At 57.0% G+C, this 20,132-nt stretch overlaps 1 protein-coding gene across 3 annotated transcripts; it reads right to left on the bottom strand.

Annotated features, from left to right (window-relative positions):
• Positions 1-1,881: 1,881 nt before the first annotated feature.
• On the bottom strand, positions 1,882-19,967 carry UBXN6 (UBX domain protein 6). 3 transcript variants are annotated; one of them, XM_055344807.1, is made up of 10 exons: positions 19,947-19,967; positions 9,023-9,186; positions 8,598-8,662; positions 7,815-7,943; positions 4,980-5,077; positions 4,255-4,330; positions 3,514-3,598; positions 3,074-3,424; positions 2,820-2,968; positions 1,882-2,428 (listed from the first exon to the last, which is right to left on the bottom strand). In XM_055344807.1, the coding sequence occupies exons 2-10, from the start codon at positions 9,108-9,110 to the stop codon at positions 2,300-2,302; spliced, it is 1,170 nt and encodes a 389-aa protein (XP_055200782.1). In that variant the 5' UTR covers positions 9,111-9,186; positions 19,947-19,967; the 3' UTR covers positions 1,882-2,299. The 3 variants fall into 3 exon arrangements, with proteins under 3 accessions (XP_055200782.1, XP_055200781.1, XP_055200783.1); XM_055344806.1 differs by lacking the exon at positions 19,947-19,967 and adding an exon at positions 11,841-12,001; XM_055344808.1 differs by lacking the exon at positions 19,947-19,967 and adding an exon at positions 9,749-10,596.
• Positions 19,968-20,132: the final 165 nt, after the last annotated feature.

Genomic DNA, 20,132 nt, shown 5'->3' with positions numbered 1-20,132 from the left:
CCCGGTGCATCTGTTGTCTTTTCTAATGTTGTTTCTTGAGAGTGGGTATGTTCCGTCACCTGGGGCCGGGCCCCCGCTCTGTGCTGTGCTGGTGGGCGTGCACCCCCTACCCCGTGCGTGGTCTGTCCTTGTAGAAAGGGTTACCCCTTGCAAAAGCACCATCCCAGCCCTTTGCTGTGAAATCCTCAACCGCTATGCTGTCCTCATTCCAGGTGCAGCTTCCAGAAAGTGCTTCTGCTGGTCTGTCCCTCTTGCCCACCTGTTAGGAAACTATGGTTCTGGACTGATGTCTGGCTTGGGCCACACCTGTGCCTGGAGCAGCCCTGTGTTGGGGCTGTGATAGGCCCCGCAGTAGAAGCCTGGAGCGGGGGGCGGGGTGGTGGTGGCAGGTTTTGGTAGAGCTCCTGGACTCCTGGCCGCTCTGTCGAGTTCTGTTCCTGCTGCCCCCGCGGGAAAGGGGCACCTCCCATGTCAGTGTTCAGCATCCACCGGATTCAACCGAGACAGGGTGAGCCACCCCACCCTCGACACTGGAAGGCCAGGACCCTGATCCTCCTCCGAGGGCTCCATGCCTCCCACCCCGCTGGGTGAGGGCCCTGGCCAGGCTCCCTGCTGGAGTCCCTAAGTGCAAGGACTACCCCAGTCAGTCAAGTCCCCTGAAACTCCTTTGAGTTGGCCACCTGACAACTTGAAGTCAATTCCAAGTCACCAGTGGGGAGGAGACCGAGAGGGGGCAGCAGAGCTGTGGGGAAGCTAAGGCACATGCAGGGGCTACTTGCCGGCCAGGGCCTACGGGGCATTTTTGGTTTGGAAATCACATTGGGGCCTCAAAGCTTCAAGTCTGTCCATCACCGAGCTGGTGGCAGCCAGAGAAGCAGCCACCACAGGCCTCTGTGCAGGGAGGAGAGGGTCTGGAAGGGGCTGGGGCTGGGGCCAGGGTCGGCTTAGAGTGGGGGATGGTCTAGGTGAGGGGTTACCTCCCCTTGGGGTGTGACCAGGGGCAGCACCTCCTGTGCTCCAGACTCCGCTTCCCTGCCTACTCGTTTCCTGGGGCTGCTGGAACATATCACCACTTACTTGGCTTGAAGCCAAACTTGTTTTTACGGTTCTGGGAGTGAAAAGTTGACATGAGGCTCACGGGTTAGAAGCCGGGGGGGGGGGGGGCGCCTGGGTGGCTCAGCCATTGAGCGCCTGCCTGTGGCCCAGGGCGTGACCCCCGGGGTCCTGGGATCGAGTCCCGCATCAAGCTCCCTGCATGGACTGCATGGAGCCGGCTTCTCTCACCTCTGCCTCTCTCTCTCATGAATCAATAAAATCTTAAAAAAAAAAAAAACCAGAGTGGGGTGCCTGGAGGTTCTGCTAAGCTTTGCCTCAGGCTCAGCTCAGGCCCTGGAATTGAGCTCCTGTGGGGCTCCCTGCTCAGTGGGGAGTCTGCTCCCTCTGCCCCTCCTCAGCCTGTGCTCTCATACTCTCAAATAAATCTTTAAAAAAAAAAAACCAAACCAAACCAGCGCGGGCAGGACCAGTTCCCTCTAGAAGCCCTGGGGGACAGCCACGGGCCTGCCTTGCGGCCCCTCCACCTCACATCTGCTTGGTGTCTTCTCTGCCTCCTTCCCCCCCTTCCAGATGCTAGGACCCCGTGGTGACGTCAATCGCACGCACAGCTCCTTTACAGTCACATAGTTGCCACCACAGGGATGGGGCTGAGGCCGCGCCACCCCAGGGGCCCTTGCCGCACAGTAAGGACCGAGAACAGGGCCTGGGAGAGGCCCCTGGGCAGCCAGTGCTCAGCGGGTACCCACCTGCCCCCCCCCCGTGGGGCAGCTTGGCAGCTGCGGCCCCCACCCTGCGTGGCACAGCCTTAATTCAGCACCAGGAGACTAGTCAGATGTCCTGTTTATTCGGATTCAGATTCAGTTATCACAGAACCATGTCCTGACAGGCCCTACATCTATCTCCCTCTGCTGTCACTGTCTCCAGCAACCCCGTGGCTCAGCATCAGGGCCAGGGTGGCCACCTGGCCCACGCGGCAGAACTACTCTCCCTCCCAGGGGCTCATCAACAGGTGGCTATGGCAGGCTTGCACCCAGGGGGACGACAGGCAGCGGCCCCCCAGGAGCCCTCTCCAGGTGGCGGCCCCAGGCACAGGTCTCGGCCGTGCTCCTCCCCGGTGCCCGCAGTGCTCTGTGCACCCACCAGGGCAGGCAGTTCTGTGGGAGGGGGGGTTCCGGGGGGACGGGGAGGAAGCAGGAGAGCATGAGACAGACCCACGCGGGCTAAAGCCAACCCTGCTTTTATTTCACGAGAGCTTCTCGATGGCCGCCAGGAGCTCCGGTTTCAGAATAGATGAGTTGGGTTCGGCCCCGGCCGCCCTGATGTCGTCTAGCACAGCTGCGTCCCACGAGAAGGTCAGGAGGGCCGAGGGCACCTGGGGTGGGGCGACAAGCCTCAAGTCTCCCTCTAGCCTCGGTGATGGAGCTCGCCTCTCCACGCTCAGGCCCTCGTGCTGGAGTCGGGGCCATGCTCGCCCAGGCGGCTCCCTGCCAGTGACGGCAGCTGCCACAGCCTGTTCCCGCGGGCTCGGGCACCGGGCACCCGGCGGGACTCCTGCTTCCTCCCAGGGCGTCCCTCATCCCCCATCTGCCATGGTTCTGCCCTCCAGAGAACTCCGGGTCGATAGGTGGGAAGCAGGCACAGACATGTCATTTGGGGGCACGCTACACGAACAGGGTAAGGTGGGACTGGAACCCAGGACCCCGGCCCCCTGCTCTTACAGCGCCCAGTGATGAGAGTGGCCGCCCTGGGAGCCCGTCACTCACCAGCCCGCACTCGTTGAAGGCCAGGCTGTCCTCCTCCGACAACTTCTGCCCCCCCGAAGCCAGCAGGTCAAAGGGCAGCCAGTCGCTCTGCAAGGCCTCCCGCACGAAGGCGTACAGTGCTCCCACCCGCTCCCGGGCGTAGAAGGTCCCTGGGTGGGCGGCACGGTCAGTGGGGCTACAGTCCACAGAGCACCCACTCCCAGGGAGCCCCCCGGAGCCTCCCCACCACAGCGCCGGCCCCCACGGGCACCCACCCTGGAGGAGGCAGCCGTCGGGGAGGCGGACGCGCAGCAGCGTGTAGGTGTACTTGCGCAGCTCTCTCTGCTCCTCCCTCTCCCGCATGGCCTTGGTTCGCAGCACACTCAGCCGCTCCACGGCCTCGGACCGGAGCCTCTGTTCCCGCTTGATCTCTTCCGCCGTGAGGTTAAAGAAGTCCCCGGGCAGGTCAAACTGGGAGGCCATGGGCGAGGGCCGGAAGACCCGGCGCTGGCGGGCCAGTGTGGCCCGCACGGGCTCGGCGACCAACAGCTGATCCTTGTGTCTCTGCAGGCTCTGGGGTTCGGCCACCGCGGCCTCGCTCAGCACGTAGAACTCTTCTGGGCTCTCTGGGGTGCGCACAGATGTCACTCTGCTGCCGCAGGGACAGCCCCCACCCCCTCCCAGCAAAGCCAAGACCCTGCTCTGCCTCCCTTACCCTGATCGGGAACCGGAAGCAGTGCCTTCTGGAAGCCAATGGCCTCAAAAAACTCGTGGGTCCCTTCCAGGCAGTTAATGCGCTCCTGGGAGTGGAGCCAGAGGTCACATAAGGGCCTGGGGCCTCCGGAGGCCACTGGCCTCACTGCCCACCCTGCCCAGCTCAGGCTTCCCTGTCTTGGAGCCACTGCTAGCAGGGTGAACCTGCTGAAGCCGTCTCCAGACCTGAGCACGAACATGCTCGCCTCCACCAGCTGCTCGCAGAGGGCATGGGACCCCCAGGTCAACCACCAGGTGAAGGAGGAAACTGAAGAGCCAAAGGGCAAGAGAAGGGTCCCAGAGGTGGGGGAGACAGGCGGCGTGTGACCCTGGAGGCAGGAAGGGGCCAGGTGGCATCCACAGCCACCAGGAGACGCCAGGCACCCTGCCAGTGGTACATGCACCAGGGCGGCAGGACCAGATTTCTCCACAGGAACCACAAGTCTGTGTTTGCAGAAGAAATCTCACCAGTGCCGACGACGTCTTCCCCACTAATTGAAATCAAAGTCAAGGTGCGCCAGTGACGGCAGGCAGTGTGGACAAAATATGCGCGACCTGTGTTCACAAAGCCCTGGCTCCCCGGTTGCCACCTGCCGCCCACCTCCAGCTGGCGGCCGGCGGGCCACCTAGCTGCCTCCACCCTCGCTGGGGCCGGGCCCGCACAGGCCCTGAGGGACTGAAGCCACCACGGTGGCAGCCTCACCTGGAACACTTTGTTCTGCAGCTTGATCTTCCTATATTTCTCCTCCTCCGGGTGCAAGCAGATGTTGTCCAGGTACCTGGGTGGCGTTGGCGGAAGAGGGAGCAGCAACTGAGAGTCGTACCCGGCCTTGTGGTGGGAGTGACCCCAGAGGGGTGCCGTTGCACCTTGGCCACCCCTTGCAGCCCCCTCCCCACCACCGCTTCTGGGTGCTGACAGCTCCCATTGCTGCCCCCGACACAGCCCACGGGGGACCGTCGTTGGGCCTACTCCTTGGTCCAGCCTCCCCTTGAGGGCAGCAACACACAATAGTGGGGTGCAGCAGGTGCATCCAGAGAAATGGACCATAGAGTCTATGGGTCCCCAGGGGCGAGGGGGCTGGAGGAACACGGACTTCCTGGCATTCCGTCCTGCCCCAGGCCTGCTTGAACAGGTGAGAGTGGGTGCTACCCGGCCCCCTTCACACGTTGCTATGATGATCCCCAAGGAAAGCCAGGGCTGGGACCCCCCCCCCAATTTGGTAAACCCCCTTCGTTTTACAGACAGGTAAACTGAGGCCCTGAGAGGCCAAGCCCCTTTCCTGAGGGCTTGGGGAGTGCCGGGTGGGGCCTGGCTGCACTCCCAGTGCTGTGCGCCTTCCAGGCCCCCCCAGCAGGTTGTGGTGGAGGCCCCAGGTGCCGGGAGGGGTGGGGAGGGACACCCTGGTGAGAGGGCAGCAGCATGCTCACTTGGCAATGGTGTCCACGCCCAGCTTCACCTTGTCCCGGTCTCTGTTGAATGTGTGGATCTTCATGATGGAAGCAGCCACTGGGTCGGTGGAGAAGTGCTGGCGGGAGGGACAGAAATGCATCAGGCATCCCCTCCCTCCTCCCAGCAGCCCGGTCTCACTACTCAGGTGACAACAGTCAGTCCAGTGGCAGGCCATGAGGGTTTCACTGAAATAAACTCAACTGTGCATTCTAGGCAAAGGAAGAGAAGAAGACCCCCTTCAGTGACTCCAGCCTAGGCCTCACCCTGCCCTCCCCTCTAGGGAGGAGGGGGCGTCACAGCCCAGATCATGCCACCTCCGGTGCTCCACCTGACAGACCTTTGCCAGCCCAGTTTTCCATTTCAGTTGCCAGGGTGGGACAGGAGGGGACACAGACGTAGAATGGCTGAGAAAACAGGTCTGCAGAGGAGAGGTGGACACACAGCAGTGAGAGGGGGGATATTCTCAGGACGTGGCCGGGCCCGAGTGACCACCCCAGCCTCCTCGGAACCTCTGCAGACCCCACCCTCACCCCCCCAGGGAAGAGCAGCCGCTCTTCACAGGACACAGGACAAAGGAGCAGAATGTCCAGAAAGGAGGCAAATCCATAGAAGAATCTACTTTGTGATAAAGATAGATTTTGCAGCTAGGACCAAAAAGCAGATATTTTCAATTAAAGGGGGGGTGTAGGGGGGTGAGGTTGGGTAGCTATTAGGGGAAAAAAACACTGGGCAGCCCATGGCTCAGCAGTCTGGTGCCTGCCTTTAGCCCAGGGCATGATCCTGGAGACCCGGGATCGAGTCCTAGGTCGGGCTCCCCGCAAGGAGCCTGCTTCTCCCTCTGTGTCTGTTCCTCTGTGTATGTGTGTCTCTCATGAATAAATAAATAAAATCTTTAAAACAAAACAAATCAAAGTTTTAAACTTTAAACAAAAACCAAAACAGAAAAACACTAGAAAAACTATGGAAAAGGGACACCTCGGTGGCTCCGTGGTTGAGCGTCTGTGTTTGGCTCAGGTCGTGACCCTGGGGTCCTGGGATGAAGTCCACATCCGGCGCCCTGCAAGGAGCCTGCCTCTCCCTCTCTCTGCCTGTGTCTCTGCCTCTCTCATGAATAAATAAAATCTTAAAAAAGCAAAAACAAAAACAAAGAAAAACAGAAGAATCATCTTAATTGTAAAGTGGGGAAGACATTTCTAAGTGTGCCACAGCACGCAGAAGCCTCAGGACCAACACATTTAATTACAAAGATCAAAAACTTCTACGCGGGGAAGCAACCACAAATGCAATCAAAAAGTAAAAAATGAAAAGAAAATATTCACAGTTCATGTTATAGGTAAGAGACCAGTTTCCCTGACCTGTAAAGGGCACCTACAAATCAACTTCAGAAAAAGTCCAGGGGCCCTGGGTGGCTCAGTTGGTTGTGTCCGACTGTCTAGTCTCAGCTTAGGTCTTGATCTCAGAGTTGCGAGTTCAAGCCCTGTGTTGGGCTCCACACTGGGCATGGGGCCTACTTAAAAAAAAAAAAAAAAACTCCAACAGAAAAATGAGCAAACGATGCATTCTCCTATGAAAACAGCCAATCTGAGCCAAAATGTAGGAAATGCACATTAAAACTATCCCACGATGTTTTCACCTATTGATTCGGGCAGGGAGAAAGAGTCTGCACATCCGCAGTGACGCAGGTGCTTTGTGAGGCGCTGCTGGAGGAGCGGGATGGGGACAGCTGCCACGGTAGGCTTGGCTTAAAAAAAAAAAAAAACAACTTTTTTTTTTAAAGATTTTATTTATTTATTCATGAGAGACACACCCCACACACACACCTCCTTCCTCCGGGGCTCCCTCCCCGGGACCTGGCCCACAGCTCCAAGCAACGAGCAGCCAAGGCTCCGTCACCCAACTGTTCTCCATGTGCTCCTCAGCAAGGGGCCGGCCACACGGCTACAGGACTCAGGTGAGGTTACTAGCAAGAACGCACAGCTTTACAGCTTTCCCTCAGATGGTTCAGAAAAAAACTAGAAAGGGGCAATAGAGTACTGGGGAAAATCCTTAACACCTGGGACCTTGGGGAAGGGCGACAGGCATCCCCATCCTCAGTCCTGGGTCACGTGACTATGCTTAGCTCCTCAGCAAGAGGGCAGTAAGGAGGCAGATGGAAAATTAAGGCTGCTAATGGGAGGGCCCTAAAGCGGGGAGATTAGCCTGGATCATCCTGGTTGGCCACGTGTAACGTCCAGGTCCCTTCAAGGGGAAGAGAAGACAGGTGGAGACGGGGCCTGGCCTCGCTGGCTGTGAGGACAGAGGCAGGCACCACGGACGGCCTGGACGCCGGACACGGCCGGGCCGCGCACTCCACCCTGGAGCATCCAGAAGGAACTCGGTCCTGCTGCCACCTTGATTTTGGCCCAGGGTGACCTGTGGCGTGCCCCTAGCTTCCAGGACTGTGAGGAATGGGTGCTGCTCAGAGCCACCAGCTTCGTTACAGTTATGCCGGTGACAGGAAACTCGTACCCTGGGTGAAGGGGGCTCAGAGGTTTGACAGCTCTGCGTATATGGAACCTCTCTCTGAAAAGGGTTGGAAACCACTTAGACTGGTGGCCTCCAGGCAGGGTGGCCGACAGGTGGCTCTTGCCCACCCACCCTGGCACACTCTGAATCTCAGACCCGCCCAATACTGCCTCTTCAGAGACAGGAACACACACCATCCACGCAGGCGGCGGCGTCACCAGGGACCTGTGCCACCAGCTCTCTGAAGCGGCTCTGGAACCATGGGGGGCCGGGGGGAGCAGGGGGGCAGGACACGGGCGGGCACTCACCGAGAGGATGGCCTCTTTGATGTGGGCGTCCCGCTGGTCCTTCCTGAGCGTGGCCCCTGTGAGCGGGCACGTGAAGCACACCCCGGGCACAGCCAGGTGGGCTGACCCCTCCTCTCTGGGCTTGGGCACCTGGGGGGATGGGGGTGCAGGCTCGGAGTCTGACTGTGGACAGAGGCCGGCCCGAGCCACAGCCCAGGGACACCGGGCCCTGCACCCAAGCCCCTCCGAGCCCGCCTTCTGCTCCATAAAACTGCTCTGCGGGGCCAGCTCAGAACTGAAAGAGGTGGGAACAGAAAGCATGTGGCAGCTTTGGACGTGGAGCCAACGCTCATGGGGGGGGGCAGGACTCATCGTGCCCTAGATGAGCCCAGACCGCTCTCTGGACCTCGGTCCCTACGCCCTGTTCAGGGCCTCTCCCACCTAAACCTCAGTGAGACCTCAAGGGTCAGGCTGCTCAGGTCCTTTCTGCCACACTGGCCTTTAAAGTCCACCTCCCCCAGCAAGGCCTCCCTGATTACACCAGTCTCCGAAGAGCCCTCCTACCTCCCCGGAAAGCGGCTGAGGGCAGGAGTCAGTACCACTTCAACGGCAGCCTGCCTCCACCGTTCCAGGCAGGGTTCCCCATGCTGCCTTTGTGCACAAGGCCAGACGTGACCTCTACCCACCCCGGCACCGTGAGCTTACAGCCCCGGGCTGGGCACCCGACTGGTAACGAGGAGATGGCCGACCAGACCCTGCTCCGGGATGCCCCTCGGTGCCCTGCTGCCACGCGGAGGTTTTTACCATGTTGGTGCCGGGGGCCTCCGTGCTCCCACTGACAGTTGCTTCAGCTCGAAGTTCCTTTCTCACTGGAAACAGGGCAGAGACGGGCGGGTTGTCGGCTCAGCTCTGTCCCCAGGCACCCCCACCCTCCCCCGAGACAGAAGTGGGTCAAGTTCTAGTCCTTCCCCCCTCATGGTCCCCCTGCCTGAGCCTCTCCCAGCCACCCCAAGGCTTCACCTGACCACCTGATGGCAACCCTGTCCCGGCTCCCTTCCGCCCTCTTCAAGCTCCCAGACCCCAGACCCCAGAGCCCTGGCACCTCCCGCTCTCACAGCCTGAGACTTCCAAGCCTCCAGAGCTGCTAGTCATGTAATCACCCCCACCCGGGGCCAAGCACAGGCCTCGCTCCACCTCCCCGCCCTGCCTGGGAGCACGCCACAGCTCACCCTGGTTCCGGATGGACTCCTGAGACGTGGGGCCCCGGGCCTTGGGCTGCTTTTGTTCAAGCCGGGCCAGGGCTGCTGCGGCCGCCATCTGGGCCTCATTGGTGGGTCCCTGGCGGGGCTGCCGCACTGCTGGCTGGTTGGGTTTTTCTTTGGGGGCTCTCTCCCTGGGGAGAGACAGAGGGAGAGTGAGGGGACAGGGGATCAGCCAGAAGCGCCTCTGTCCCTCTCCCACTCCTGCCCCATTGGACACACCATCCCTCTTTCCCAGGGGCCACCCGCGGCCACTAGAGGGTTCTAACAGAAGAGCCCCCGCGGCCCCATGGCAGTCCTGCTCCCAGCTCTGCCCCTCAGGGCACATCCTGCGTGGGCAAGGCCTCGGGTCATGGCAGCCCCGCACATGGGCCACCCGGTGCAGCATGTGAGCAGACGCCCTGTCGCCTTCAGAAACCGATGAGACTCAAAGACGTCACTCCTCTCCTGGCTCCCCCTCCTGAGTGAGAGCAGCCCTTCCAGGCCAGGACAGCCAGGCGCACGGGCCGCGTGCCCAGAACTGTGCCAGGCCGCATGGTCACACCTGGGAAACAAGCTCGGGCTGCGTGCTCCCGGGTGCACTCAACACAGAAATGACCTGCCTCCCCTGCGGAAAGTCCTCCCTCACACCCCGCTGAGTCACCTGCCTCTCCTCCTTCCCTCCAGACCTCTCCCGACCCCACAACTTGGAATTACCTGTACTACACCGCAGAGCTTTCTGATTAGCCAAGGCTCTGGCTTCGTGGCCTCACCCCTCCTGCTCTGCTCAGACACACAGGTGGCCCGCTTTTCATGACCCAAGGCCTCTGGGACCTGCTTCCTGTCCATCCCTGCCCCTCTGCCCTCAGCTGACCACCTCGGGTTGCAGAAAAGATGAATCCTGTAGCCCCACCCTAGCCCCATGTGACATTTACTTCTATAAAAACACCATTTTTAAGACACCTCACCTGCCATCCCAGGCTCCCCTGGGCAGCCACGGGAAGCCTTCTAAAACCTAAGCCCAAGCTTGTCGCTCCTGCACCAAGCCCTTCCACCACACGCCCGACACAATCCTGAGGCCCCCTTCACAACCTGCCCGTTCTCCGCCTTCACACCTCTCCATCTACGTTGCTTTCCCGCTGTTGCTCCCACAGGCCCAACTGGGTCCTACCACAGGGCCTTTGCACATTCTGCACCTTCTGCCCGGAATGTTCTGTCTGCATGTAAGATGAGGAAGGAGGTCTGGGAGCTGCTGGGGCTGCTTCAGGGTGTATGTGTGAAGGAGACTGCTTTCCACATGGCTGAACCTCACCTCCTCCAGCTCTTGGCTCAGATGTCTCCTTCCCAGAGAGGTGTTCTGGGATGCCCTAACAGTCTCCAACCTCATTTGCTGTCCCCTGACCCAGCTTATATTTCTTCCTGGCCCTGAGTACCACCTGATCTCTCACCACATGTGCACTGGTTTATCTGTCCATCTCTCCCTACTGGAAGGCGAGTCCTGAGACTGACACCCGAGACACCCATGACAGTCCTTGTCACACACTCTGAGCCCCAGGCCTGCCCCAAGTGTGTCACAGAAACCTGGATCTCCACGCTACCTCCCTCTTCTCTCCTCCCAGGCCTCCTGGTGGACACAGCCATCGCCCCCGCGGCCCCCCCCCCCTTCCTGGAAGGCTCAATCCCTGCTCCGCCAGCCCCCCCTCCCTCCTCTACTTGCTGAACGCCGAGTGGACCCCCTCGTCTGGTCCACTCCCCCTCTGATCCCCCCGGGCCCTCTCTTAAGCGCCCTCCTCTCTCCCAGGACCTGATGCAGTCCACCGGGCCTCCCTCCCCGACTCAGGAACCTGGCCCTCATGGGGCTCCTTCTTCCCAGTCCCAGGAACCCTGGATCCCCATGACGGATGCCCTGATGTCATGCACGCACTCTCCCTCACCCACCCCCGCTGCCCCACGATTCCCCTGCGGCCCTGCCTCTCCCGCCTACCCCTCACAGCCTCCCTCTCCACCACTTCCCTCCTAGACCCCACTCAGTCCCCAGGGCCCCCATCCCTGAACACCCCCTTTGCTCGTGCCACCCCCAGAGGAGCTTCCTTCCCAGCCCACCGGGGCCGCCTCCGACGGCCCCTGCTCCAGCTCCTCCGGCTCCTCCCCACCGAGTCTCCAGACTGGCCCCAGGCCCTTTCCTTCCGTCCACAGAGGCCTGCGCGTGTACTCCCCCGACCTTCCCTCTTTCCGTCGGCCTCAGGACCTCCCTCCTGACTCAGCCTTCGCCCACAAGGCCCCCATGTCCCCCGGCACGAGGCCCCGAGCTCCGCACCTCCACCAGCCGGCCTCCGCGTCCCTCCCCGACCTTCCTAAACCGCTCGGACCCCCGCTCCTCGCCCCCCCCCCCCCCCCCCCGAGACCTCTTCCAACACCGCCTCGGGCACCCCGTCCTCCCTCCACCACCAGGGCCGGGCCGCTACCGCCGCGGACGCTACGCCTCTGCATCTTCACAACCCCAGCTGCGACCTCCAAACCCTCGGGTTCCCCCGAATCTAGGCGACGCCCCTCAGGCCCTCCCCGCCCACCCGCGGCCCTGCGGCCGCTCCGCGGACCCCCACCTCGCTCCCTGCAACCCCGCCCCCCGGCCCCCGCCAGCCCCGCCCCCTCGAGCCTCGCTCCCCGCCCCGCCCCCGGAGGCTACCCACCCCCCTCGACCCTCGCCCCCCGTGCCCCGCCCCCAGAGGTCTCCCCCCCGCCCCTAGCCCCCTCTGGCCCCCCGCCCGTCCCTGCTCCCGGGCCTCAACACCCAGCGCAGGTCACGCACCCCACGGACTCCGTGAGCTTCTGACCAGGCCCCGCGCTCTTGAACTTGATGTCAGCCTTGATCTCCTGGAAGAATTTCTTCATGGTGGCGGCGGGCCCGGCGGCGGGGGGCCGCGGGGGGCGGGGGGCACAGGGCCCAGTCGGGGTGGGGCCGGCGGGCGCGAGCAACCGGAAAGAAAATACCTCGCTGCCGGAAGTCCCGCCTTCGCGCGGCCGCCCACGTGACAATCGACCGGGCGTGCCTCTCTAGCTCTCCGCGCCTCGCTGGCCCACGGCGGCCGCTCCGTACGCTCGCGGCGCGTCTCGGTGCTTCTTCCGGATACTCTGTTGCCAGGGGCGACGAGCGCGCTTCCCGCCGGAGGCTGCGCCCGAGCTCCTTGCACCGCGTTCTCCGAGCCGGCGATGGGGGAGGGTGGGACCGGGCCACCGAGCCTCGGCCTGCGTGGGGCGTCGGGGCCGAGTGGAGCCACGACCGTGCCCGGCGCTGGGGTTCCCTCGGGCACACGCGCTGGGGGACGCGGCCCCGCGGGGCTAGGGCCGGGGCGCCCTGACGTCATCCTGGGGCCTCTGGGATTCCGGGAAAAATCCGGTGCAGCCCCAACTGACCCTGCGGAGCTTGGGTTCCCTGAAGCGCCCGCCTCGGAGGAGGATTGCGGGGCTCATGATGCCGTCAGAAAGCTTTCAATAAATGTCACCCGTTATAATGACTCGTTTCCTATTTGGGAGTCGGCCTTGTTAGCCGGGAGGGAAACCACTCCCTGACCTCGCAGACCTCGCGGCGGCGTCGACGGGTCAAGTCTGCGGCAGGGCAGGTGGGGTTAGGTGCTCAAGGGAAAAGGTGGACGCAGGGAACGAGACAAAAGGTTGGCAGGGCGGCCGCCGAAATGCAGGGTGTCTGGGCATCAGATGATATAAAGGGTCTTCAGCAGACTCATTTTTAGGAGAAGCACACCAGTAGCTGCGATTCATTTGGGTTTTGTTCTCTTTTCAAAGCTTTCATCCATTTTCCCCACGCCCTGCCCCAGGCAACCCACCCACCTGCTCTCCTTATCGATGAGCTCGCTGGGGTTGGTTCCTCATGTCCTCACTTTTGTTTCTGTTCCTCATATGAGAGAGATCCTATACTGTTTGCTTTTCTCTGACTTACTTCATTTATTGCCCTTGGGGTCCAATGATGTTGTCACAAATGGCAAGATTTCATTCTTTTCTCGGGTGAGCGATGTTCCGCTCTATTTCCACACCACCTCTTCTTTATCCATTCATCCATCGTGGGCGCTTGGGTTCTTTCCATAGTTGGCCATCGTGAACTGTGCTGCAATGAATGTGGGGGGTGCGTGTATCTTTTCTAATTAATGTTTTTGTTTTCTTCAGGTACTCAGAAGTGTAATTTTTGAGTCACATTACTTCTATTTTTTTTAATATTTGAGAGATTTTATTTATCTATCTAACAGAGAGATGGACAAGCGGACTCTGCACCAAGCTTGGAGCTGATGCAGGGCTCCATCCCACAGCCCTGACATCATGTCCTGAGCCAAAACCAAGAGTCAGATGCTCAACTGACTGAGCCACTTAGGCACCCCCGATACTTCGGGTTTTAATATTTTAGGGGCCTTTATTTACACTGTTTTCCACGGTGGCTATAACAATTTACATTCCCACCAGCAGTGGATGAGGCTTCCTCTTCACATCCTCACCAACACTTGTTTGTTGTCCTTTTGATAAGTCATTTTAGCAGGTGTCAGGTGAAAGTTTGTAGTTTCGATTTGCATTTTCTTTTTTTTGTTTGTTTTATTTATTTATGATAGGCACACAGTGAGAGAGAGAGAGAGAGGCAGAGACATAGGCAGAGGGAGAAGCAGGCTCCATACACCGGGAGCCGGACGTGGGATTCGATCCCGGGTCTCCAGGATCGTCCCCTGGGCCAAAGGCAGGCTCTAAACCACTGCGCCACCCAGGGATCCCCGATTTGCATTTTCTTAATGCACCTTGTTGATCACCTTTTCTTGTACCTGTTGGCCATCTATATGTTTTCTTTGTTTTTTTTTTTTTTTTTTTTTTTATGTTTTCTTTGGAAAGATGTCTTCAGATGGAGGAAGGAGCCCTGAGCTAAGAAATGCAGGCAGCTTCTAGAAGCTGGAAAAGGGAAGGAAAGGGATTCTCCCCTAGAGCCTCCAGAAGGAGCACCATTTGGCCAACACATGGATTTTAGGTCAGTGAGACTCTCTAAAATGGAGAAGGTAAACTTGCATTATTTTAAGACACTGAATTGTGGTAATTTCTTACATAAACAATAGATAAGGAAAGCAACCCCTAGATGGTGGGACCCTATTTCTTTATTTCTTTTTTTTTTAATTTTTATTTATTTATGATAGTCAGAGAGAGAGAGAGAGAGAGAGAGAGAGAGAGGCAGAGACACAGGCAGAGGGAGAAGCAGGCTCCATGCACCGGAACCCTGATGTGGGATTCGATCCCGGGTCTCCAGGATCGCGCCCTGGGCCAAAGGCAGGCGCCAAACAGCTGCGCCACCCAGGGATCCCTATTTCTTTATTTCTTAATAAGCTCTGATATTTCTTGTCAATTTATTATTTTTAAAAATTTTTATTTATTTATTCATGATATATATAGAGAGAGACAGAGGCAGAGACACAGGGCAGAGGGAGAAGCGGACTCCATGCTGTGAGCCTGATGCAGGACTCGATCCCAGGTCTCCAGGATCACGCCCTGGGCCAAAGGCAGGCGCTGAACTGCTGAGCCACCCAGGATCCCCTTCTTACCAATTTATAAGGGAGGTTGCAAAGTTCTAAACACACTGTCCATAGTCCCACAACTTGCAGAGGGAAGATTCAAACCCAGGACCAGCAGATCTAATGATACTTTAGTTAAGTGCTTCACAAATCATAATGCACACTCGAGTCTCACGGAAAGCTTGTTTAAATGCACATTCTGATGCATAGGTCTTGAGGAGGCTATGATTTTGCATCCCCATCCCCTCTACCTCCCACCCTCGCGCAAGAGTGCAGGAGGCTGTTTTAGGGGGACGAACTTCCCCTGGCGCTGAGCAGGCTCATAACAAATGATTATGTTACCCCTACAGCTCAGATAGGGGGCAGCTCTTGGGTAAGTAGAATCCAACACTCTGGGGGGTTCCAACCCCTGGTACTACCCCTCTGTCTCAGTTTCTTCATCTGGAATCAGGGCTGACAAACAACTGACATGGGAGTGAAATTAACTATGTGAATAACATACCACATAATAGGGCTTGGGAGCACCTGGCTGGCTCAGATGGCAGGGCATGCAAATCATCTCAGGGTAGCGACCTCTCGCCCCCCTCATTGGGGGTAGAGGTTACTTAATATGAGGGGCGCCTGGGTGGCTCAGTCAGTTAAGCATCTGCCTTCAGACTGGATCAGGATCTCAGAGGTCTGGAATCCAGCCCTGCATGCTCAGTGAGGAGTCTGCTTCTCACTCTGCCCCTCCCCTGCTCACTTGCACATGCTCCCTCTCAAATAAATAAATAAATCTTAAAAATTAAAAAAAAGAACATTTAGGGAAATAATTCAAAATGTTATTAAAGGGGCGCTTGGGTGGCTCAGTTGGTTAAGCTTCTGCCTTCCGCTCAGGTCATGATCCCAGGGTCCTGGGATTGAGCCCCATGTCTGGCTCCCTGCTCGGCTGGGGAGCCTGCTTCTCCCTCTCCCTCTGCCACTCCCCCTGCTTGTTCTGTCAAATAAATAAAATTTTTTTAAAAGTTATTAAAATTAAAATGATAATGTGCCTGGAACATATTGACTACTCAAGAAATGTTACTGAATTTTTTTTTAATTTTTTTAAATTTTATTTATTTATGATAGTCACAGAGAGAGAGAGGGAGAGAGGCAGAGACATAGGCAGAGGGAGAAGCTGGCTCCATGCACCAGGAGCCCGATGTGGGATTCGATCCCGGGTCTCCAGGATCGCGCCCTGGGCCAAAGGCAGGCGCTAAACCGCTGCGCCACCCAGGGATCCCATAAGATTTTATTTATTCATGAGAGATACACAGAGAGAGAGACAGAGACAGAGAGACAGCCAGAGGGAAAAGCAGGCCCCACCAGGGAGTGCGACATGGGACTCGATCTTGGGTCTCCAGGATCATGCCCCAGGCTGAAGGCAGGTACCAAACCGCTGAGCCACCCAGGCTGGCCTATTTATTAAAGATTTTAATTAATCTTTATTTGAATTTATGACCCTGCAATCAAGAGTCATGTGCTCTAGGGACTGAGCCAGGCTGGTGCCCCTGAATGTTACTTATTATTGTTCTTGGCTAAGTGTGGAATAAATATTTCCTCATGATCAACCCCCAGTAAACTGGGACCAGGCCTGCAGCACACAGTAGGTGCTTAGGCCATCTGCTGGTGAGAGGGGGCTGTTGTAGTTCTGGGTGGCAACGGTGGCATCCTCTCTAACTTGCCTGTTCTACCAGGTGCCAGACCCCATTTCTTAGGGAACAGGAAGTAACCTCACCTCCACAGGTGATGACTCACTGCTCAACCGTTGTCTTCACTGGCCTCCAGTCTGGCAGAAAGACATGGATCCTATCCTGCCTCAGCCTGCCACTTTGGTGGGCCCTCCCCACCTTCTGGGGTGGTGCTGGCCCCAGCTTTCATCAAAACCTGATCATTTCCCAGCTGCTCAATGTAGCTCAGTGAGGTCTGGGCAGGAGGTCTGGTTTTCTGCACCAGTTCAAGGTCTGGGGGAAATGTGTGCACAGAACCAGGAGGGCTTTGGAAATGGGGATGCACAGAAGTGGCATTTGAGCCCTTGGACCTCATGTATGACCTCAGGCAAAGCATGCCCTCCCCCCCCCCCCAGGGCCTCAGGCCTCATCTCTGTATCTAATTCAGGCCCCTCCACACCATCTTCCTCACTCCTTGTTTGACTTCCACGCTTGTCCCCTGTGTGATTTGGCAAATATAAGGACAGCCCGGGTGGCTCTGCGGTTCAGCAGTTTAGCACCGCCTTCCGCCCAGGGCGTGATCCTGGAGACCCGGGATCAAGTTCCATGCCAGGCTCCCTGCATGGAGCCTGCTTCTCTCTCTTGCCTGTGTCTCTGCCTCTCTCTCCCTCTGTATCTCTCATGAATAAATAAAATCTTTAAAAAAAGTTATATTTTTACTGTGGTAAAATACACACAACATAAAATGTACCATCTTAACCATCTCTAAGTGCACAGCTCAGCGGCATAAGCACACTCACACCATCATGCATCCACCCCCACCATCCATCTCCAGAACCTTCCATCTCCCCACAGGGAAACCGTGTCCCCAGGAAGCATTGCCTTCCCCACCCCTGGCTCCCACCATATCCTCTCTGTCTCAGCGGATGGGTCTCCCCTAGCAATCTCTTGGGAGTGGGGTCATGCAGGATTTGTGATTTGTGTCTGGCTTATTTCATTGAGGATAATGTCTTCAAGGTTCAGCCATGTTGTAGGATGTGTAGCAAGTAATTTTCTAGTATAGGTATGTCACAAATATTCCATGAGACAAACAGAACATACACTGAAAAGGTATTTGTTGTGTGTCTGCAATTCAGATTCAACGAGGCCTTTGAATTATCTGAAAATTCTACCTCACAGCCCTTCTCAGCCTGAGGAATCATTGTTAGACACAGCTTCGTTGATATGATTTACATACCTGAAATTTCACTTATTTTAAGGATACAATTCAATGAATTTCATTATATATTTGCAAAGTAGTAAAATCATTACCACAATCTAGAATTTTCCATCACTCCAAAAAGAAACCTCATACCCCTTTGTATGAAATTATAAATTTAACTCTGGATTCCTACCCCTAACTCACGGTAACTGCTTTTTGCTTTGAAAGATTTTGCCTTTTTTTGACATTCCATCAAATGGCATATGGTGTTGGGAGAATATGTGACCTTTTGTCTGGCTCGTTTCACTGAGTATAGTGTTTTTGAGACTCATCCAGGTTGCAGTGCGTGTGTGTCAGCGCTTCTTTTCTTTTTATTGCTGAACGGTGTTACTTGAAAGGATATGGCACATTTGGTTTATCCATTCACCTGTCGATGGATACTTGGGTCTTTCCACTTTTTGGCTGTGTGAATCATGCTGGAATGAGTTTTAGTGTACAAGTTTTTGTGGGGAGTGTGTGTTCATTTCTCTGGGGTAGATATCCAGGGATGAAATCAGTTGGTCATGTGGGTAAGTCTATGTTTAACTTAAAATATATATATATTTTTGAGATCTATTTCACATGCATAAGGATGTATCTTGAGGGCTCCCTGGGTGGCTCAGGGGTTTGGTGCCTGCCTTTGGCCCAGGGCATGATCCTGGAGTCCTGGGATCCAGTCCCATATCGGGCTCCCTGCATGGAGCCTGCGTCTCCCTCTGCCTATGTTTCTGCACCCCCCTCTCTGTGTCTCTCATGAATAAATAAATAAAATCTTAAAAAAAAAAAAGGATGTATCTTGAGGCCAAAGTATTATCTTTGTGCCCTGTGATCAGATCTCTCCAAAGTTTTCCCAAGAAGCTAAAAATCATAGTTTTTTTTTTTTTTTTTTTTTTTTTTTTTTTTTTTTATGATAGTCACAGAGAGAGAGAGAGGCAGAGACACAGGCAGAGGGAGAAGCAGGCTCCATGCACCGGGAGCCTGACATGGGATTCGATCCTGAGTCTCCAGGATCGCGCCCTGGGCCAAAGGCAGGCGCCAAACCACTGCGCCACCCAGGGATCCCAAGAAGCTAAAAATAAAAGCCAAACTTCTCACAAATGTCCACAACGCCCTGGGATAGGTCCTCTGTGGACCCCTATAGCCTTCCCTGCCTGCCCCACTCACTTGCTCCATCGTCTCTAGCTTAGAGGCTTGCATTTGCTATCCCCTCTGCCCTAAGTGCCCTCTCAGTATCCACTTTACTCTATTGGGCCAATCTTTATTTTTATTTAAGATTTTATTTAGTTATTCATGAGAGACACATACACAGAGAGGCAGAGACAGAAAGGGAAGCAGGCTCCATGCAGGAAGCCGGATGTGGGACTCGATCCCGGGACCGTGGGATCACTCCCGGAGCCAAACGCAGACACTCAACCGCTGAGCCGCCCAGGCATCCCTGGGGCAATCTTTTTTTTTTTTTTTTTTTATGATAGTCACACACACACACACACACACACACACACACACAGAGAGGCAGAGACACAGGCAGAGGCAGAAGCAGGCTCCATGCACCGGGAGCCTGACGTGCGATTCGATCCGGGGTCTCCAGGATCGCGCCCTGGGCCAAAGGCAGGCGCCAAACCGCTGCGCCATCCAGGGATCCCTGGGCCAATCTTTATTCACCCTGCATCTCCAGCAGAACTGCATCCTCCAGAAAGCGCTCTCTGGTCCCTCCCCCCACTACTCAGCATTTTAAGCGCTCTGCCTCTTACCTCGAGTACCTATCAAGGGTCCTCATTGCACAGAAATGAACGGGGCAGGCTGAAGGCATCTAGTGCTCCCGGCATTTCGGAGGGCTTTAGGGCTGATGAAGTCACTTTTACGCCCCTCCAAGATTGGTACCATTACCCATTTTGTAGGTGGGTAGACTAAGGAAGGCACAGGGGTTAAGGAACGTGGCCACGCGGCGCACAACACGTTTTTTCTAAAGGTCTTACTCATTTATTAGAGAGAGAAAGCACAAGTAGGGAGGAGAGGGGGAAGCAGAATCCCCGCTAAGCAGGGAGACCGATTGGGGGCTCGATCCCAGGACCCCAAGATTATGACCTGAGCCGAAGGCACTGACTTAACCAACTGAGTCACCCAGGCGCCCCCACATTTTTTTTTTTTTGAATGAACATGCATATCGAGCATCTTGCGGCCCTAGAACCGGTGCTCAAAACCCTTCCACGAGTCCAGCAGGGCATCCTCGCGTCGCTGGGAGGCTGTTTATCCCAAGAACGCCCCGCGCCCCGCCCCTCTGCGGGCCCCGCCCCGCGCCCCGCCCCGCCCCCGACCTCCGCCCCTCGGACCGGCAACGGCGCGTCCCTGTTTTGAGTTGAACCTCTGTCCCCTTACCCAATGGCGAAGAGTTGCTTAAGCCCCGCCTCCCGCGGTAGCCAATGGCCGCTCCCTACCTTGAGGCCTTCCCGAGGGGTAGCCAATGGTCTGCGGCTCTCTGTTGAGCCCCGGCTCCGCGGAGCGGGAGGCTTTCGGGGCCTCGCCCCCTGCGTGGATTAGGCCCCCTTCCAGTGGTAGCCAATGGCCGGCCTCCAGCTTAAAGGCCCTCCTTCTGCGGAGGTTCCTGGCCCGCCCCTCTGCCC

Source organism: Nyctereutes procyonoides, unplaced genomic scaffold (assembly GCF_905146905.1).
Source record: "Nyctereutes procyonoides isolate TBG_1078 unplaced genomic scaffold, NYPRO_anot_genome, whole genome shotgun sequence".
In the NCBI taxonomy this organism is placed as follows: Eukaryota; Metazoa; Chordata; class Mammalia; order Carnivora; family Canidae; genus Nyctereutes; species Nyctereutes procyonoides.
Note: the sequence above shows the minus strand (reverse complement) of the source record. Positions and strands in the feature narration are given on the sequence as shown.

Coding starts and splice junctions, on each gene's coding strand:
- UBXN6 (XM_055344806.1), bottom strand. CDS start 11,923: ATGAAGAAATTCTTCCAGGAGATCAAGGCTGACATCAAGTTCAAGAGC. Junction 8,663..9,022: donor GGAGTCCATCCGGAACCAGG/GTGAGCTGTGGC, acceptor CCCTGTTTCCAG/TGAGAAAGGAACTTCGAGCT. Junction 3,599..4,254: donor TGCAGAACAAAGTGTTCCAG/GTGAGGCTGCCA, acceptor CTCCACTCCCAG/GAGCGCATTAACTGCCTGGA.